General features: G+C 37.8%; 1 protein-coding gene across 3 annotated transcripts in view; it reads left to right on the top strand.

The window, feature by feature from the left end:
• The window catches only part of Arap2 (ArfGAP with RhoGAP domain, ankyrin repeat and PH domain 2), a 171,843-nt gene that overhangs the window by 42,249 nt on the left and 112,410 nt on the right, over nt 1-17,184 (top strand). For all 3 annotated transcript variants that reach the window (XM_031342369.1, XM_031342371.1, XM_031342370.1), the window contains one exon: nt 15,219-15,288. In XM_031342369.1, coding sequence (XP_031198229.1) covers nt 15,219-15,288 — 70 coding nt within the window. The remainder of the gene's footprint in view (nt 1-15,218; nt 15,289-17,184) is intronic.

Below are 17,184 nucleotides of genomic sequence, written 5' to 3'. Positions count from 1 at the left end.
TAGACCAGTCTGGCCTCGAACTGCTATTTTATGATTGATCACATTAGTATTATAATAGCTTTACTTTGACTTTTTCATAGTTTGATTATGTTGTTTTAGTTTCTATATGTTTGTCAGAAAATCAGAAGCTTTAGATATAAAGTCAAACCAGAGTTATCATTTCAGAAGTAAACAAAATTCTTTCCGTTACATAGTATGGAGAAATCTTTGGGGATAGATGCCATTTTTAGATTAGATGTTATTTTATTTATTTAAAAGTAGTTTTTGTTATTTTTATCTTTCCTTTTGTTTTTTACATTAACTTATTAATTTACATTCCAGATGTTGCTCTTCCTCCCCTCTGCCTCTGAGAGGGTGCTCCCCCTTCCCTCACCAAGCTTTCCTTTTCCCTGGGGCTTCAAGTCTCTACAGAATTAGGCACATCCTTTCCTACTGAGGCCAGACAAGGCAATTCTCTGCTAATATGTGCTGGAGGCCTTGGAACAACAGCCCCTGTATGCTCTTTGGTTGGTGGCTTAGTCTCTGTTGTACCAACATAAATACAGATATCATTAAGCAGTAGTAACAGTATGTGATGCTATCTTCCAATAAAATTTTATTTGCAAATTCGTACGTCAGGCCATGTTTCCATCATTACTTTTAAAGAATTAACCAGAGAGGTGGTTGGCTCATATTTCGTATAACCACTGTCTTGTACTTCACTTCATTCCAGATAGAAGAACAGAATAAAATGTAGAATAGTAAAGTATGAAAGCTACTTTCTATTCTACTCAAGATAGAAATACTCTGGGGACTTTGGACTGGCCATTTCTACCAGAGGTCTGGTTTAGTTGAAACTGCTGGTCTACATATTGCCATCCCTTCAGCTCCTTCCAACCATTAGACTGAAGTTGGGGACCTCTGTCTAACTTTGTAATTTAAAAATATTTATTTGTACTGTCCTTCAAGAATTACTGCACTATTTGGGCTTAAAATTTCTTATGTTTAAGTAACTAACGTGAGTCCTCACAGTACGATGTTCTTCTCTTACGACTTTTCCTTTGACTGTTCTGCACAGCCTTGGTTTAATCCAAAGTAAGTTTAGGAGCAAAGATTCATTAGAAGCAGATCCATGCATAGTAAGAGTATGAATCATATCTCTTAAAAAGTAAAGCCAAATATAATTTGAGTATTGGTCATATAAGTACTAGGTATATGAAGCATGCACCCTTTGAGAAGCAGATTTTGAATTGCGTATTTATATATATCCAAAGCAGGGGCCCATAGTCATATAATAAATCATTTGAGGAAACAAAAGCTCGAGTATTTTTCCAGTGTTTCATGCTTATGAAGTATCGGTAGTTTGGGAGGCATACCTATGACTGCAGAGCACCATGGGGAGAATCAGAGGATTCTTGTCTACAGCACTCTGTGGCTGAGGCTTCCTGTGTAGACTGCAATCGTCTGCTGCACTTATCAGGCTTGATATATTTATGCTTTGGGTACATGGGGAAAGCTTGACTATTCCGGCCACCTCCGGAATAATTAGAACATTTTCCATTTTTTCTTTTAACAAAACATTGATTTCCTCCCCCCGTCCCCCATCCTTGAAAACCTACCTGTCGGGGAGAAGCTGTGACTTTTAGGTTTATATTTTTGCATTTTGGGAAAAATGATTCAGTTTTTTTTTCCTAGCTTAAATGTTTTCTCTTGGGTAACCATAAGAATGGAGAGAAAAAAGTAAATAATTTTTTTCATGCTAAACTTTAAAGAAAAAACCTCTTATACATGATGATGTTTCTTTGGCTCAAAAGAGATACTTGTAACTGGCCAAAAGTCATGTAATAGACTCACAGGAGAATGGGAAGCTTGCCCTTTCCTGGATGGACTCTGCTGCTCTTTGAAGCTGTTTATGCTGCTCATTAGTCTAATAAGGTGACCCCCTTCATTTCTTGCACAGAGATCACTGAGCTTTGTCTTATGGCCAGTTATTTCTAGTTCGTGTTATGTTAACTGAGATGACATTCTAACTTCTGTACCAGCGAACATCATTCTTTACAAAAAGGGCCACATGGGAAATACGCTGTGGCCCTATAGCTATGTGCTTTCTATTGTAACTTTTCAACTCCATTGTGCCAACATGGATACAGATATCACTAAGCTGTAGTAACAGTATGTGAGGCTGTATTCCAAGACAATTTTATTTGCAAATTCATATGTCAGGCCAGATTGCCATCATGAACTTTAAAGCATAAATGAGAGAGCTGGTTGGCTCCTCTTTCATGTAACTACTGTCTTGTACATCGCTGCATTCCAGATAGAAGAATAGAACAAAATGGAGAATACTTAAAGTATGAAAGCTACTTTCTATTTTACTTAAGATAGAAATACTAAAAAGTATGAGTGTTCTCTGTGGGCCTCGGACTAGCCATGTCTTCTCAAAATGTTCTAGCAGAAAGCATCATGATTGCCCCCCTCGACCATGTTCTTGCTTTAATGTCTCAATAGTATTTACATCACAGTATTACATCTCCTGTATTGGTCATGATGACCTAATTTTTTTCTGAATAGTTTACACACTACAATCTCTTAATTCCACATCACATCCTCAGCAGAAGTCTGCTACCCTTTTGGCTCACCACATTTCCTTCTCCTTAATTACCTAACATACCTATTTACCACCACATACATGCTTAGGATTTGTTGTTGAAGAAGCCCGAGAAGCTTAGTATGAAGCAATATTTTCTTTTAATTTTTCTAGGACAAAACTTTTTTTAAATGTACATGGATTTTGTAATATAAGTGGATGAATTCAATGTAATGTTAGTATATGAAAATTTATATGTGGCCTTACAAACAGACAATGGGTGCACATTGACAGGGCAGTTACCCTTTGGTACTGTTGTAATTGGTGTTCCTTAAAACTGTGCATATGAATGGTCTAAATATAGGAATAATAAGGTACTATTTAATATTTTCCAAAGTAGGATTTTTAAGTGTCCTCCACATTCACAGGTGACTTTTAAGAAAATAATAAAATGTACAACATGGAGTTTACATGGTTGAATACATGTTGTCTTTGGAAACAGAAACAACAATTTTGAAATCCTGAGAAAACCATCCACAATGTTATAAAGAAAACAATGTCTCATTATCATATGACAAACAATGAAACATTGCCAGTTGAATTTAAATTACAAAAAGTTGGGCAGGCTTGGGGGTAGACATCTGCAATCCCAGTGGGAGGCAGAGGCAAATGGATTAATCCTTGTTTGAGGTCAGCTTTGTCTCTACAACAAGCTTTGGGTTTGAGTGGCCTAAATACAGTCCAGCCTCAGACCTTTGGTTTAGGAAGTTGTGTAGCAAAGCTACTTTGGGGTTGGTCTCAGTGGTTGGGTATCTGCCTAGTGTACACAGAGTCTTGACTTCATTCCCCCAATACTGCAGAAAAAATATGAATGGAAGAAGGTTTGAAAATGGGAATCGAGATTCATACACTGATATGGGCTATGGCTGTTTTGCTTGGTTTTCTCCAGACTTTGAAGTTAAGTCTTTATTACTGAAGATACCACATACTTCAGACTTTAAAGAATGCAGCTTGAATTGACTTGGAAGCTTCCTCCCAGAGGGATAACCCTCATAATATCTAAAGGTGCTTTGGATGAAAGAAAGAAAGAAAAAAAAAACAAAAAGAAAAGAAAAGAAGGAAAGGAAAGAAAGAGAGAAAGAAAGGGAATGGAAGGAAAGAAAGAGAGAGAGAGAAAAATGAATAGCACTACCCAGTTGTAAAGCCTGTGAACCATGACAATGACTGGCATGGCAAGATATCCCCAAGGACACAATAATTGGAGGTTGGCAAAGGTACCTGACAGCTGTCCAGTTGGACTTACTGCCTGCTTAATAGAAGGAAATTATGCTTTTACACAATACCCAGTCAATTGCCTATGGCTAGGAGGTCACGTACTCTGGAGGAGAACCTACCATTGCCACATTCTGAAACCAGTGTAATATCTAACTGCGTTCTAAATGGCTATCCTCGCACTCAGCAGCTAAATGCTGCTCTCATTCCTTAGCAAAGAAGTTGATTTTTAAGCACAAAGAGAACATTACAGAAGGCAGTGCTTGGTTAAAATGCCATGAGCTGAGTGAGCACAGGGTTCCCAGGTCCATTTGATACATCTATTAACACAGTACTCTATACCTGAGAATCACGGAATAATTGGAAAGAAGGAGCTAGAAAGATTTTATTCGCAGCAAAACAGGGTATCTGTTGCTAGGTAGTAACTTCTGTAGTATATGAGCTGCATGTATACAATCGCAACAGTGTGGTTCCCCAAATAAAAGCCCAGCACAGTGGCACCAAGGAAGAAGACCTAGCTGTATGCAGGTATGACCTGCATATGACCTGCAGCTGTATGACCGCTGAGAGAGGGAAACTCAGTCTTGTCTAGAGGTAATGTCCAGAGAGATTATCCTACCTTAAATGGTCATCCTTAAACACACAGGTATACCCACAAGCATGCAGGCACAGAGGAGAAATTGAAGGAAGACCACCGATTGAGAAATGAGTACAGTACTTATATATGAATTTCACAAGAAAAAATAATTAAAAAATACTGAGCTCTTACCAGTGTCTCCAGTTAGACAAAACAGATTTTATAAGAAGAAGAAAAAAATAGTTATTTTGCAATACTTTGGCTTTAAAAATATTTGATTGGGCTGTAAGGACCAATTATGCCCTGACCCATAATTTCTAACTTCAGGGTTCTCATATCTTTATAGGCATAGGTATGAAAGACTACATACACTTTATCTCTGCATTTCTCCAATATTGAACTTGGAGGAGGAATCCTGGGAATTCTAAAGGGCAAAGAACATGGTTGAATATGCTGTGCTGTTTCTAGGAAATGCATTCTGAAACCTTGAAGAGCATCCATAACACAGATATACTTTCTAACTTTTTAAACGTACTCTTTTATAATTGTTTATGTATATATTATAACAATTTGAGCCTATTTATAAAAACAAAGATGATGATGTATCAAGACCTTCACATTTCATTTGACAGGATCTTTTAGGATTTTATTTTCTCTCTGTTATGACTGTTTGGAAAACTTGTTTTTCATTCCATGGGACTACCTGACATGGTGGCCAAACACTCTGCTGGTGGAGACAGGGCATCTGAGGCTAGCACAACAAACAGGTTCTGAAAAGGACTGCTTGGGAATGAGTGGAAGAAGCTCCACACGATCAAGATGCCTCCTTGGCCTTTCTGGTGGAAGGGGCAGAAAAAAATATGAAGTGATAGGACATTGGTAGGGAAAGGCCCAGAGGTAGAGTGTAAGGTGGCAGGGGCGGAGTAATACTTCTTCAAAGATGTATAGAAGGGAACAGCATTTGTTGTTGGACATGGGGTAAGACTTTTAAACGGAGTTTTAGAACACTTCCCTGCCTGCCAAGAGGGAAAATGCTCTGCGGCAGGTGATGTCAGGAAGGATTGAGGTGTGGAACAGAGCTGAGGTAAGACCAAAAAGTGTTTGTTAATACCATTTTTCTGTAGATGGGGAAAAAAATGTTCCAGGACCAGTCAGGAGAAGCCATCAGTGAAATCAGACTTCCAGTTAACAAGGAAAGGGAAGAAATGAAAAATCAGTGGTCAGTTTCCAAGGAAAGGTCAAACCAAGTGAGGTTTGAGTCAGAGCAGGTCAGCTGGGGACTTCTCCGGAAGTTAGAATTGATGCTCTTTGGGCCTCTGTCTGTGGGCAATTTCTCAGCCAGTGTCCAGTGACCTGGGCTACTTAAGTAGAGCAGTTCCCCACCTTGCTGCAGGAATGAGGGTATCTCAGGTGTCTCTGTAATACTGTCCCCATGGCAAGGCTGGCAGTGGAAGGCAACTTTGGGAAGCTGGCCCATTTATTTCTCTGTTAAGTAACAATTACCTGGTTGAACTGGAAGTTGAATGAAAAATCCTTGATTAAAATGATCATTTTGTACTGGTGAAACAGCTGTGCATTTTGCAAAACTATTTATCACCCGTAAAGGCAAGAAAACAAAATGCTTTGTTTACAGTGTGAGGGAAAAAATAATTAGTTTCCGTTTCCATTAAAGTTAACCTGACTAATTCGGTCAGTCTGGCTGAAGAAAAATACATAAGGTCGTAGGAGTCAGGCCGGCTAAATTAGAGCTGCCAGCACTTCTTTCTTTCTTTCAACATGTCACTCAAACCTGTGGAGAACTCAGCACCTGAGTTTCCCACATACTAGTGTAAGGTCAAGGCCAAGATCACCTTTGTGGAGTCATGAGAGCTAACACTTAATTGGCCCTCAGTAATCCTCGGTCTTCTGTCCCTTCAGAACACTTATTGCTGATGATCTTTGGTCGTGTGACGGGGACAGAGTTCTAGTCCTTTTCTTAGTGATTGACTTAAGGAAAAGACGCCATCACTTCACCTTGAACTTTGAGAGCCCAGCTCCTTTAACTGCTGTGGGAACACACTAATAAAGTCAGATAGTTTTCTGAACAAGCAAGCACCCAGACAGAAATACAAGGCAACTCTCCTTCCCGTGTGCTTATTCACAAGCCACCTCCAACTTTTTCATTTATTTGTTATCTTTAAGGAACTGCGTATATTGAATTTTCTTGGGACTGAAAAAGAAGTCTATCGAATTTTCCGGAACCCAGGTCTTTGCACATATTGAAAATGCTGATTCATGGCTTTACAACCATAGCCTACATTTTAAACTTATGGACATGGGCATAACATTTGAATGTGTTGATAATATTATTTTTTCCAAACATTTGTACATCCCGTAATGCCTCAGTTATATTAAAAAAAAAAATCTACCATCTCAAACGTTACCCAGCAACTTCTCAATAGTTTGTTTTGACATTTTATCCCCTCTGGTGTGTGTGTGACTGGAGCTGTGTTCTCATGTGTTTGGACTTTCCAGTATAAAGAGTTAGTTAATCTTTGGTGTGCACTGTTGAGGGAGAGCCGTTTATTCTCACACTGCCTTCCTCTCTAGCATAGACACAGTTGCTGGCATTCTCTTAATTTAGTTATCTAAGGATTGTATCCGAAATCTAGTTGCATACTCTTGACTATCAAAGCTGTTAATGCTTGAGTTATGTAGTATAGTATTGATAATTTTTGTTTCACAAGAAACTGCTAGTATTAATTTATTTGAAATAGGGTCTCATGTGTTCCAGGTTCAACTTGAACTTACTATATAGACAAAGATGGTCTTAACCACTAATTATCCTGTCATTACTTCAAGCTTACATTTTAAACTGCCTCTTAATACATCTTCCATTCTCAGGCCCTTGCCCTCACTTTCACAGTTACTGTTTGAGTTATAGTAACCCTTCTTCCAACCACCGAGGATACTACAACCCGCTGAGAATCTTTAAACCATAAGAAGAGCAGTGCCCTATGGAGTCTGTGTGTTCTTCATATATCCATTGGATCTTCTCTCTGGAGCTGGAATCACAAACAGTTGTTAGCCTCCACGTAGGTGTCGGGAATCAAACCTGTGTAGTTTGGAAGGCCAGGCGGAGCCCTTAACCACTGAGCACGAACTTCCATCCACTGTACATGATAAAGTTTTATAAGGATGACTCCAGAAAGTAATGCTGATTTTTAACATAGATTTTCATATGCTCTGTCCCATAACTACTAATTTCTGAAAATTTAGGTTTCATGGGGCAGGGGAAATCTCAGCTGGTAAAGTGCGTCCTGCACAAAATTGAGGACCTGAGGTCAATCCCAATATCTACCTAAAAATCTGTGACACTGGTGTGTGCCTGTAACCCGAGTGCATGGGATTTCTATCCAGATAGTCTAGTCAAATCAATAGTTCAGTAAGAGACCCTGTTTCAAAAATAAGATGGAAAGAGACTGAGGAAGGCGCCTGACCTTTACACATGCATGTACATACCCTTAAAAACCAGGCTTCACATGAAATTATGGCATTTGTGGCAACATGGATATACCTAGAAGATGCTGTGTCCAGTGAAATAGGCCAAAACATGGAAATATTACATAGATGTGGAATCTAAATAGTTCTCATAGAAGCTGAGTATAGAATAGTGGTTACCAGAGAACTAGAGTGGAGGGGTGGGTCCAGATTACTCAAGCAGTACAGAGTTATTTCTACTTAGGTCCGAGTAAGGTTTGCTAATACACTTGTAGTTCACACTGTGTCAGCAATGTGAATTCAGTCAGCCGTGATCCATTATAATATCTAAGCTGGTGGTTAGGCTAAATACCTTGAGTTAGTCATAACAAAAGATACACATGAATGAGAACAACAGTTTTGTCCCTTATAAATAAATATATACAAATAATAATATGCCCATAAAAACAGTGTTAGTAAGTAAAATCTGTGCTTTCATCTTTACTTCTGGAATTCTTAAGTTCTTGGAAGTTTTTTTGCTAAACAGTTTGATTTTTCAGTCTGACTCACAATTAAAAGACATGGAAGCAGAGTATGAAGTGAAGTCTGTGTTTATTTTGTTACCCAAAGCATCTGGTGAGATACTCTTAGAAAGTAGTGCTTGGATGTGCTTAAAAGTGAGGAAATGTACTTTGGAAAACTGCTGACATTTTATAGAAATTCTGGAGAATCATTTTGCATGTACTTATGTCAGAATCACTTTATTCTTAATACTCCATCATTGAAAAGCCTCATACTTTAGAGAGGAATTAAAGGAATGGATAGCAAGCTAAGATGAGTAATTAGGTAAATTAAAACGTAGATGACTAGAGACTGTAGTGTTTTAAACAGAGTGAACCTGGTTTGTGTCAGAGCAGTGACTAAGAATGGACAGTACCTTATTTCAGGATCATGCACAGAAGGTAGTCTGACCTCAACAGCATGCTGATGAGGCCTTTTTTCCACCTGAGTTTTTTTTAGAATAAATGTGACATACATTCTGAGCATAAATACCCGCGTAATCAAAGCCTTGCATTTAACAATATGGCCTCAGGATCATTCCAGTTGTGTATCTTAAAGGGAGTATTATCTGCCTTAATCTCTCTGTTAATGCTATTGATTAAGGAGCTTTTTAGATTAAAAGTATTTTTCTTGAAGCTTAAAGATGGCAATCTTTAAATCTTAAAAAAAAAAAAGAAAAAAAAAAAAAAGAAACAAAGCTGGGTGTAGTGAGTGGCTCATACCTTTTGTCCAGGTTCTTGGGAGTCAGGGGCAGGTAGATCTTCATGAGTTGGAGGCCAGCCTGATCTACACAGTGGTTTTCCAGAAAGACAGCACTGCATGGTGAGACCTTGTGTCAAAGTCAAAACACAACAAAATAAAACAAAAGCCCACCATGACCACAACCACCACTAACAACCATCCCAAAGCTGGCTGCCTTTCCCTGAAGAAGGAATTTGAATTTACACAAGAGTGCCTCTGTGTGACTCCTTCATAAATAGAGATTTAATTGCATGTATTTACATGGTTATGAAAGAAAGCTTTCTAAGATACACATTTTGAGACAAAACCTGACAACAGGCGTTGAAGCAGTTTTTATGAAAGCAATTGAAACTTCAAAACAGCTGTCCTGCCAGAGCTCAAGGGAAGACTTTATAGAAAACTGTTTGGTGATACTTCACAAGCCTTATAAATTATTCTAAAAAAAAAAAAAAGGCTCCTTAAAGACATGTTTCCTTTCAGAATGCTAAAAGTAAGGGAAACTAAAACCCAGGCCAATATACCTCCTGTCTGTGTTACCTTTATTCCTGAAGGGACTCTGAAATATTTTTGCAGCATTAAGCTTACATATAAACCGTGTGGAGGTCAAATGCTATCACTTATTACTAATGGCATGGCTGAGCTGTTTGACCGTCAGGTTTCCTAGGGAGTCTTCTGGGTGCTTGTTAAGAATGCTGTCATCTGGGAGAGTGTTTGCGTTGGTAGTGTGAAGTGGAGGAATGCTATAACTAACCTGTGGCTCTGTGCCTGAATCTGTTAAGGAAAGGATAACATTTTTCTCCTTTGGTCGTTTGGAGATTAAATGTGTTAATGTCTATAGGTAGCTTGGCACAGTGCCTGGAATAAAGCATTATGTGTGTTGCTTACTGGAACTTGAATATTTCTTCTTGGGAATGTATTATTATGTCCAATTGAACTTGCATTGCATTACGTTGGGGACACAGCCCAAAGTGCATTGTCTTTCATAATTCCTTCTTATTGATTTGAGAATCTCTTGAAGCAAACTAAGTTGTTGATGCATAGTTTTGTTTATGTATGTGTGTGTGTGGTATGCATGTGTGCAGGGCATATTTGTGTAGGCACACATGCATGCTTGTGTGCATCCCAATGGAGGCCATTGACTGACATTGTATATCTTCCTTGATTATTTTCTGTCTTTTATATTGATGCAGGGTTTCTCCAGTGAAACGAGACATCTGTGATTTAGCAATCCTGGCTATCCATTTTGCACTGGGAATCTTGCTGTCTCTACTTCCCAAATTCCATAACAGACGCGGTTCCAACACCCATGTGTCATTTGTGTCGGTGCTATGAACTGGACTCCCAGTATCGTGTTTGAATGCCAGACTCCACCCACTTAGCCATCTCTCTAGTCTCTGTTAAATTAAATTCAAAAGACAGATTTTTAAGTACTTTAAGATGTTACAGTACTAAGGGGATGTCCTCCAACTGATAATTCCGTCTCAGCCTCCCAAATGCTGTTTATTTATCATTCACTGTTATGCCCAGCCAAAATTAAATTAAATTAAAAATTTGAAATTTTATATTGAAATTTAGAATCAGAATACTTCTCAAGGTCTTCCTTTTATTATTTAGTTGCCATTTGAATTTATAGGATTTATAATGTTAAATTCAATTTTATATTTGCTATGAAGTAGCATAAAACAAAAGCATGTAATTCTGTTCTGTCTTAAATTATTAGAATTCTGTATTAAATTTCACATTGCAGAAATAAACTCATTGTATGTTGGTACATTTAATCAGCAACATAGATTATTCAAAGTTAAGTTCATTTTAGATATATCTTATATTGATTATTTCAATTTTAAATGAAAAATATCAATCAATATATCATATAACCATATTTACATTTTCATTCCATATATATTATATATTTATATGAAATGAGATAATTTGGTATATCTATACACTGAGTCAGTCACCACAGAGGTTATATTTATATGACCTATTATTTTTATCCAATTTGGAGTAAAAATATATTAACTATAATCACCAATCTATATATTAGGAATCCAGAACTCATTCTTCTTGAAATTGCAAAGTTGTCCAGTTATGTGTGGAAACTAAAAAGTTGTGTCCCTGTAAATGGAAAGTTGAGTGGTGGTTACCAGAGGCTAAAGACAGGAGGTTCTGGGAGATGTGGTTAAAGAAAATATTTAATTCTAAACCAGTACTTGTAGTTATTTTAAATCAATCATGAGCTTTTAAAGTTTCCTCTAGGGTCTTAATTTTTCTTATAAAGATTTTGTTTTCATATAATCAAACTGATCTCTAGTATTCCAAAACAAAAATACAACAGTTAGGGAGTCATGTTTCTGCACTCATTTCTGCTTATAAAATGCAAGTTTAAGTATATATTTTTTTCAGTGCAGTACACATTTACTCGTAAACATTTTATGAGTGCATATTGGTTGCTAGGAGAATCTGTAATCAGTGAGCTTACATGGACAAACCAAACAGAAATGGTCTGTATTTAAAGATGTCAAATATAATATAGGAGAGGAATGGCGAAAACAAATGTGCAATTAAAGTTTTTGCTGAGTGTCATTAGGAAAATGAACAGGAGAACAGGGACTGATGAAGGCCCCCTGAGATGGCTGACATTTGGGTAGAGTGGCTTTTAAGCTGAGAACTTGATGATGGGAGGAATGAGCCAGCGAAGGAACCAGGTAGAAATTCCTCAGCATCGAATATGTCTTACAGGTGGGCCAGGAGGTGAGGAAGGTTCTAGGAATAGACAGAGGTAGTATGACTTAGAAGGAACTGTCCACAGAGTAAGCACCCATAAAGACTTAATGCACAACAGAAGTGACGTTTCTGTAAGAAGATAGCAAAATGCCTCATGTCCGCTCTAGAAGGGCAGTTCTCTGGCTACTCACTCTGCTGCTTACAGGTTGAGACTTAACTGTTACTTCCACATAGTCTCAAAGAAATTGAGCAATTTTGAAAGAAAATACAAAACCATGATTAAAATTGATGAACACATGAAATGACTACCTACAGTTGAGAATATTGCACTTTCTGGAAGATTCTTTCATGCCCTTCAGGTTGTTACAAGACAAAGGTTGTTTGTCTTTTTTCAAAGCAAAGCCCTTAGCCTAGTGGGCACTGAGCCGTCAGTCTCCCTACAACAGCCCTACTGCCCTCACATTTCTCACAATCATGCCTCCTGGCCCCTCACACAGGAAGGCAAGGCTGGCCTGCAGTACACTGGAGGTCAGCTGTGAATTCAGGGCAACACTGAACCCTAAGCTGACTTTAAAATTAGGAACGGTTTTGCTGTATTTTTTTTTCTTGTCTGTCTGTAACCCAAGGACATTATTTTTGAGCTTGAATTTTATAGATGACAGCATACACAGTCTTGCTAACAGTTGGATATTTCTGGTTTTTGACAGAATTCTGTGTGAGTTTGTGGATCCAGGCGGGGGAAGTGGCTTTAGGCTAAAGAGCTGGCATTTAGACTGTGATGTGCTCATTAGCACCCATGTTAAATGTGGTACAGTGGGTATGGACACTCACATCTCTAATCCCAGATCTCCGTGTGGAAATGGGAAGATCCCAGGAACTCCATGGCCTATAGTCTAGCACAAAGGGCAAAATTAAGGCTCTCTGAGAGACTGTCTCAAGAAATGAGGTGAAAAGCAATAGAAAATTGTTTTGGAATGACCTCTGGCTTCTATATGCATGTACACAAATATATGGATGCACACATACACATGTACATGCATGAGCAATCATATGCTATACACTTCCACAGACAAAAACAAAGAACGAAATAGCTAAAAAAAAAAGATCTGAATTATGGTGTGTTAACATAATTTCTGGACCTTTTCCACTTGCTACTCTTAGGCTGTGGATTTCAGTAAATTCTGAATTTTTGGAAATGTACCTGCTCTTCTGCAACAATTATTTTAAAAGAAGATTGTATATGAGCCTGTTGTGGACATTTTCTTTTTCTGCCTTTCTGCTAGGTTTTAAAAGGACTATACTTAGTCACATTACTTGTTCATTCAACCCATTTATGTGTGTGTGTGTATGTGTACGTGCGCGCACATGAGAGAGAGAGAGAGGGAGGGAGGGAGGGAGGGAGGGAGGCGGCAAGCAGACCTCTTTTGGTCTTAGTGTTCATAGTTGATCATAAATCGAGGATGAACCATTTCTGTACTTTGTCCTTGTAAAGAGTAATATGGATTATGGGATGCTGGCATTAAGAATGTCAACAAATATATAAAGAGCTTGCATTAACTGTTGCAGGGAAACTAGAGGCACTTTTCCAGGAAAACTCTGGTTGGATATGTACTAGTTTGTCAGGGAAGGGATACTACTTAAAGTTAGTAAGAGAAGAAATGGGAGATTAGGAATGGATTTAGGGTCTCTATTCTACCCATAGATACTGATATTTTATATCTCAAAGTTGAAAGTTGTATGTTCTCTTGAACTCTTATGTTCAGTTTCAATGGACGTCAGTTACTGTTCCCTAGGTCCTTTCCCTAGTTACTGTTGGGACCCTGAAGGAAGAACTGCTTTGCTTGCCTTGTAAGAATTGGAGGGAGGAATTAAACAACTGGGAGGAGAGAGGATAGGTACATAAGATATATAAGGAGCAAAGAATGTGTGCTTACTGAATATTGCCTTTCCTTCAAACTGCTAGTGCTGGGGATGTAGGAGTCCTTGGATTGTTGGAAATGAATAGTCAGATGTGACTATGCAGAACATCGCTGGGAGAAGAGACAGGAGAAGCCAAGAGAGGTTAATTAGGCAGGAGCAGATGAGGGGATCAGTTGGAAGGAGACCATTGACTAGTGTGGTTAGATGAGGTTAGGGTCTCGAGGGTTCTTAATCATTAATTCAGTGTTTGTATGTGAAATTGTATGCACTAGGGAACTACATTTCTTTCCCTGTTTTGTCATTAGAGCTGGTTGGCTATACAGATGCATACATGTGTTAATGATTAGTGTGGGAATCTTTCTGTATTTTACACCATTGGCTGGAATAGACCATTGGCTAGAAAGTGAGAAAAACCCTCCCAGGGCCAGAACATTCTTTTTCTATCTTTAACTCTCACGAAAGCCACAGGAAATGATACTAACTCTTTCAGTGTGTTTTAAAACTACAAGGGATGGAGAGAGAGAAATGCTTGATGTTGACTGGCTTTGCTTTTTGCAATAGGAAGTTAGTTTTAGTATTTGTAAAAAGTAGAGGCCAGCTCGATGGATGGCATCAGTCATGTAAAGAAGAGGGTTCTCACACTAGGGACTGTTGAGTGTGTGTTTGGTGTGAGGAGGTAGGGAAGGGACTGAATCAAAACAGAAACCAAATATGTGCACAAAAGCCAGTTCAGCAGTTCACTGTAAAGTCAGAAAAATGGTCCTTTTAAAAGTCTAAATATCAAAATGCGATTATCTTACTTTCCCTTGATTTTTTTGTGTCAGATTTTTAAACTTCATTTGCCTTTAATATGATCCTATTTCACCAGTATGCTGTTTAAAGAGATTATAAATACTTCTTAGTTTGGCATGGATATTTCAACATCTTTACTTAAAATAATTTATATGTATAAATTCAATGAACAGGGTCGTATTAGGTTAGCAACATAGTATTCATTCACCAAAGATCAAAGTAAAATAAGATCTGTGCATAAGCTTAATGAGAAATGAGAGCATCATGGGATGCGTCCTGTGAAGGATTATCTTCTTGATGGACTGTGGGTTCAGTGATGACAGACGGGTCCTCATTTTGTTTTGCAGTGACCCTCACATCTGCAAGTGAATGCAATGTTGACATTATTATTTTGCAGATACCTACATTATCTAACTAGAAAGTGTTATTATACACATTTTCACCGTGTACAATAACTAGAAATCTAGACCTGAAAGTTGTTACAGCCTTTTGTTACCTCTATTGTCTAACAGAACAATGAAATGTACTCAACATAGGGACATTACAAATACATTTAAATTCATGTAATGCAGTGTAAAAATAATGCTTTCATGTATTTTACAGAAAACGCATGTTTCAGAAGAGATGGGTGAAATTTGATGGCCTTAGCATTTCTTACTACAATAATGACAGAGTAAGTACATTTACCATCTTCAAACATTATTTTACAAACACTACATGTATAGGAAACAAGGAAATTGCAGAACATTTTAAGAGTAGATAATAGATTATCAACATGAAAGGAACTGGAATATGACAATCACTTTTCATGATTTAATTTCATAGAATGTACAGCTAATTTTTAGCTTATATATCTTATAGTTATTTTTGGAGCATCTTCTACAAGCCATAGGAGAGTCTATGAGCTTTATAAAGGTGACTACAAAATTGGAGCACCAAGGGATGTATACAAGTCACACCATAAATAGAAAATTGAAAAGCAAGGAGGGGTTGCCTCATTCTCTGGAAGTGAGAAGGGTTTGCATGGGATTCTATTGCTACAAGTTTGAAAGAAAAGAGGTTTTTTTACATGAAGAAATGTTGGAGAATAAGAATTATTTATAGGAAGAATATGCAAAAAGCTTACATGAGAAAGTTTTGACCATATCACAAAATAGGTAGTATTTTCTGGTTATGTTGGGAATGAGCTTTGTGAGAGGGGGATGTGGAGATGATGTTGATAGGGCTGTGTACTTTAAAGCCTACTGAATGCCCTGTCTGTTGTTGGGAGTAGCAGAGGGATATTCCTTGGACAGAGTTCTGGGAATGTCTTCTTAATCTTTGAATATGTCCTTTTTTTAAAGAGATATAGGCTGAAATATTTGTGGGGATTATGTTATAATGGAAAACAGTAAAAAAAGGATTACCTGTGTATACATTTTGTTTCCCAATATATACATGTGTTTGTATGCATGAATAGTTAAATATAACAAATTCTGTAATTTATACAGTGACATGATTAGTCCTCTGTATCCTAGCTTGTACATTGGTGTGGATGAAACCATCAGAAATACGTAAAACATTCCACCTGTACTGGACATAGGCATCTTTTTTTTCTTATTCTTTAAATTATACATTAAAGTAACTGTTTACATACATGACCATATATAAGATATCATAAGTAATCTGGAGGTGATTAATCATTCAGAAAGATATGTATAGGTTATATGGAGGCAAAATATTGTTATAGTTAAGGGCTTGAGCATTTGTGGGTCCTGGTATCTGATGAGATTCTGGACTCAATCCTTCTCAGATACAGAGGGATAGGGTTATCAATTGTTAAACTTAGAACTTACATAGGTAACCACTGTATCACCCTTTTGACTTCTGTTTGGTAGTTTCCTTGGTGAATAGGTGAAACTAATAAATGTACCACCCTTTAGTTAATTTAAATATAAAATATAATTCGGATGAAAAGTATCTTGAAGAGAGATGTGTCTACTGCTGGAAGGCACACGAGTTTATATACGTACAGACAGAAAATAGCACGCAACAAGCTCTTGCCTCCATGGTGAGGGGGCTTCAGGTTGATTGGACTCATCTATACAGTGACCTAGATAGAGTAACACATTGGTTTAAACAAACATCCTCATGGCTTGCAAAGTGATGGGATTAATGTTTGTAACCAGTATTTGCTTGTCAGCCATTTCTTGTTTGTTTATATAGTTCCCCTTCACAGTGTATCACATGTGTCCATGATACCCACAGGGAATTCTATGTCCTGAGACCTGAGTATATCACTTGTGTTGTTGGTTTTCTCTTTTATTATATTTTTCATATAATACATGAATCTTGGCTTTTGCCTCTTTTACAACTCTTCCTAGATCCTCCCCACCTCCCTCTCTACTTAACATTAAGTGTATACTCTCTGTTTCAAGAAAAATTAAAACGAACAAAAAACGAGGTAGGCAGACACAGTGACAGAAACAAAAAACCTACAAAGAAAATGGCTTCGCTGTTCAAGATTAGGCTCATAACCAGAGTGACCTGGGAGAAACGAACTGGCACTGTCCCTTAGTGTCTGGTCTCT

Source organism: Mastomys coucha, unplaced genomic scaffold, assembly GCF_008632895.1.
Source record: "Mastomys coucha isolate ucsf_1 unplaced genomic scaffold, UCSF_Mcou_1 pScaffold22, whole genome shotgun sequence".
Lineage (NCBI taxonomy): Eukaryota > Metazoa > Chordata > Mammalia > Rodentia > Muridae > Mastomys > Mastomys coucha.
This window is presented reverse-complemented; position numbering and strand designations above follow the sequence as displayed.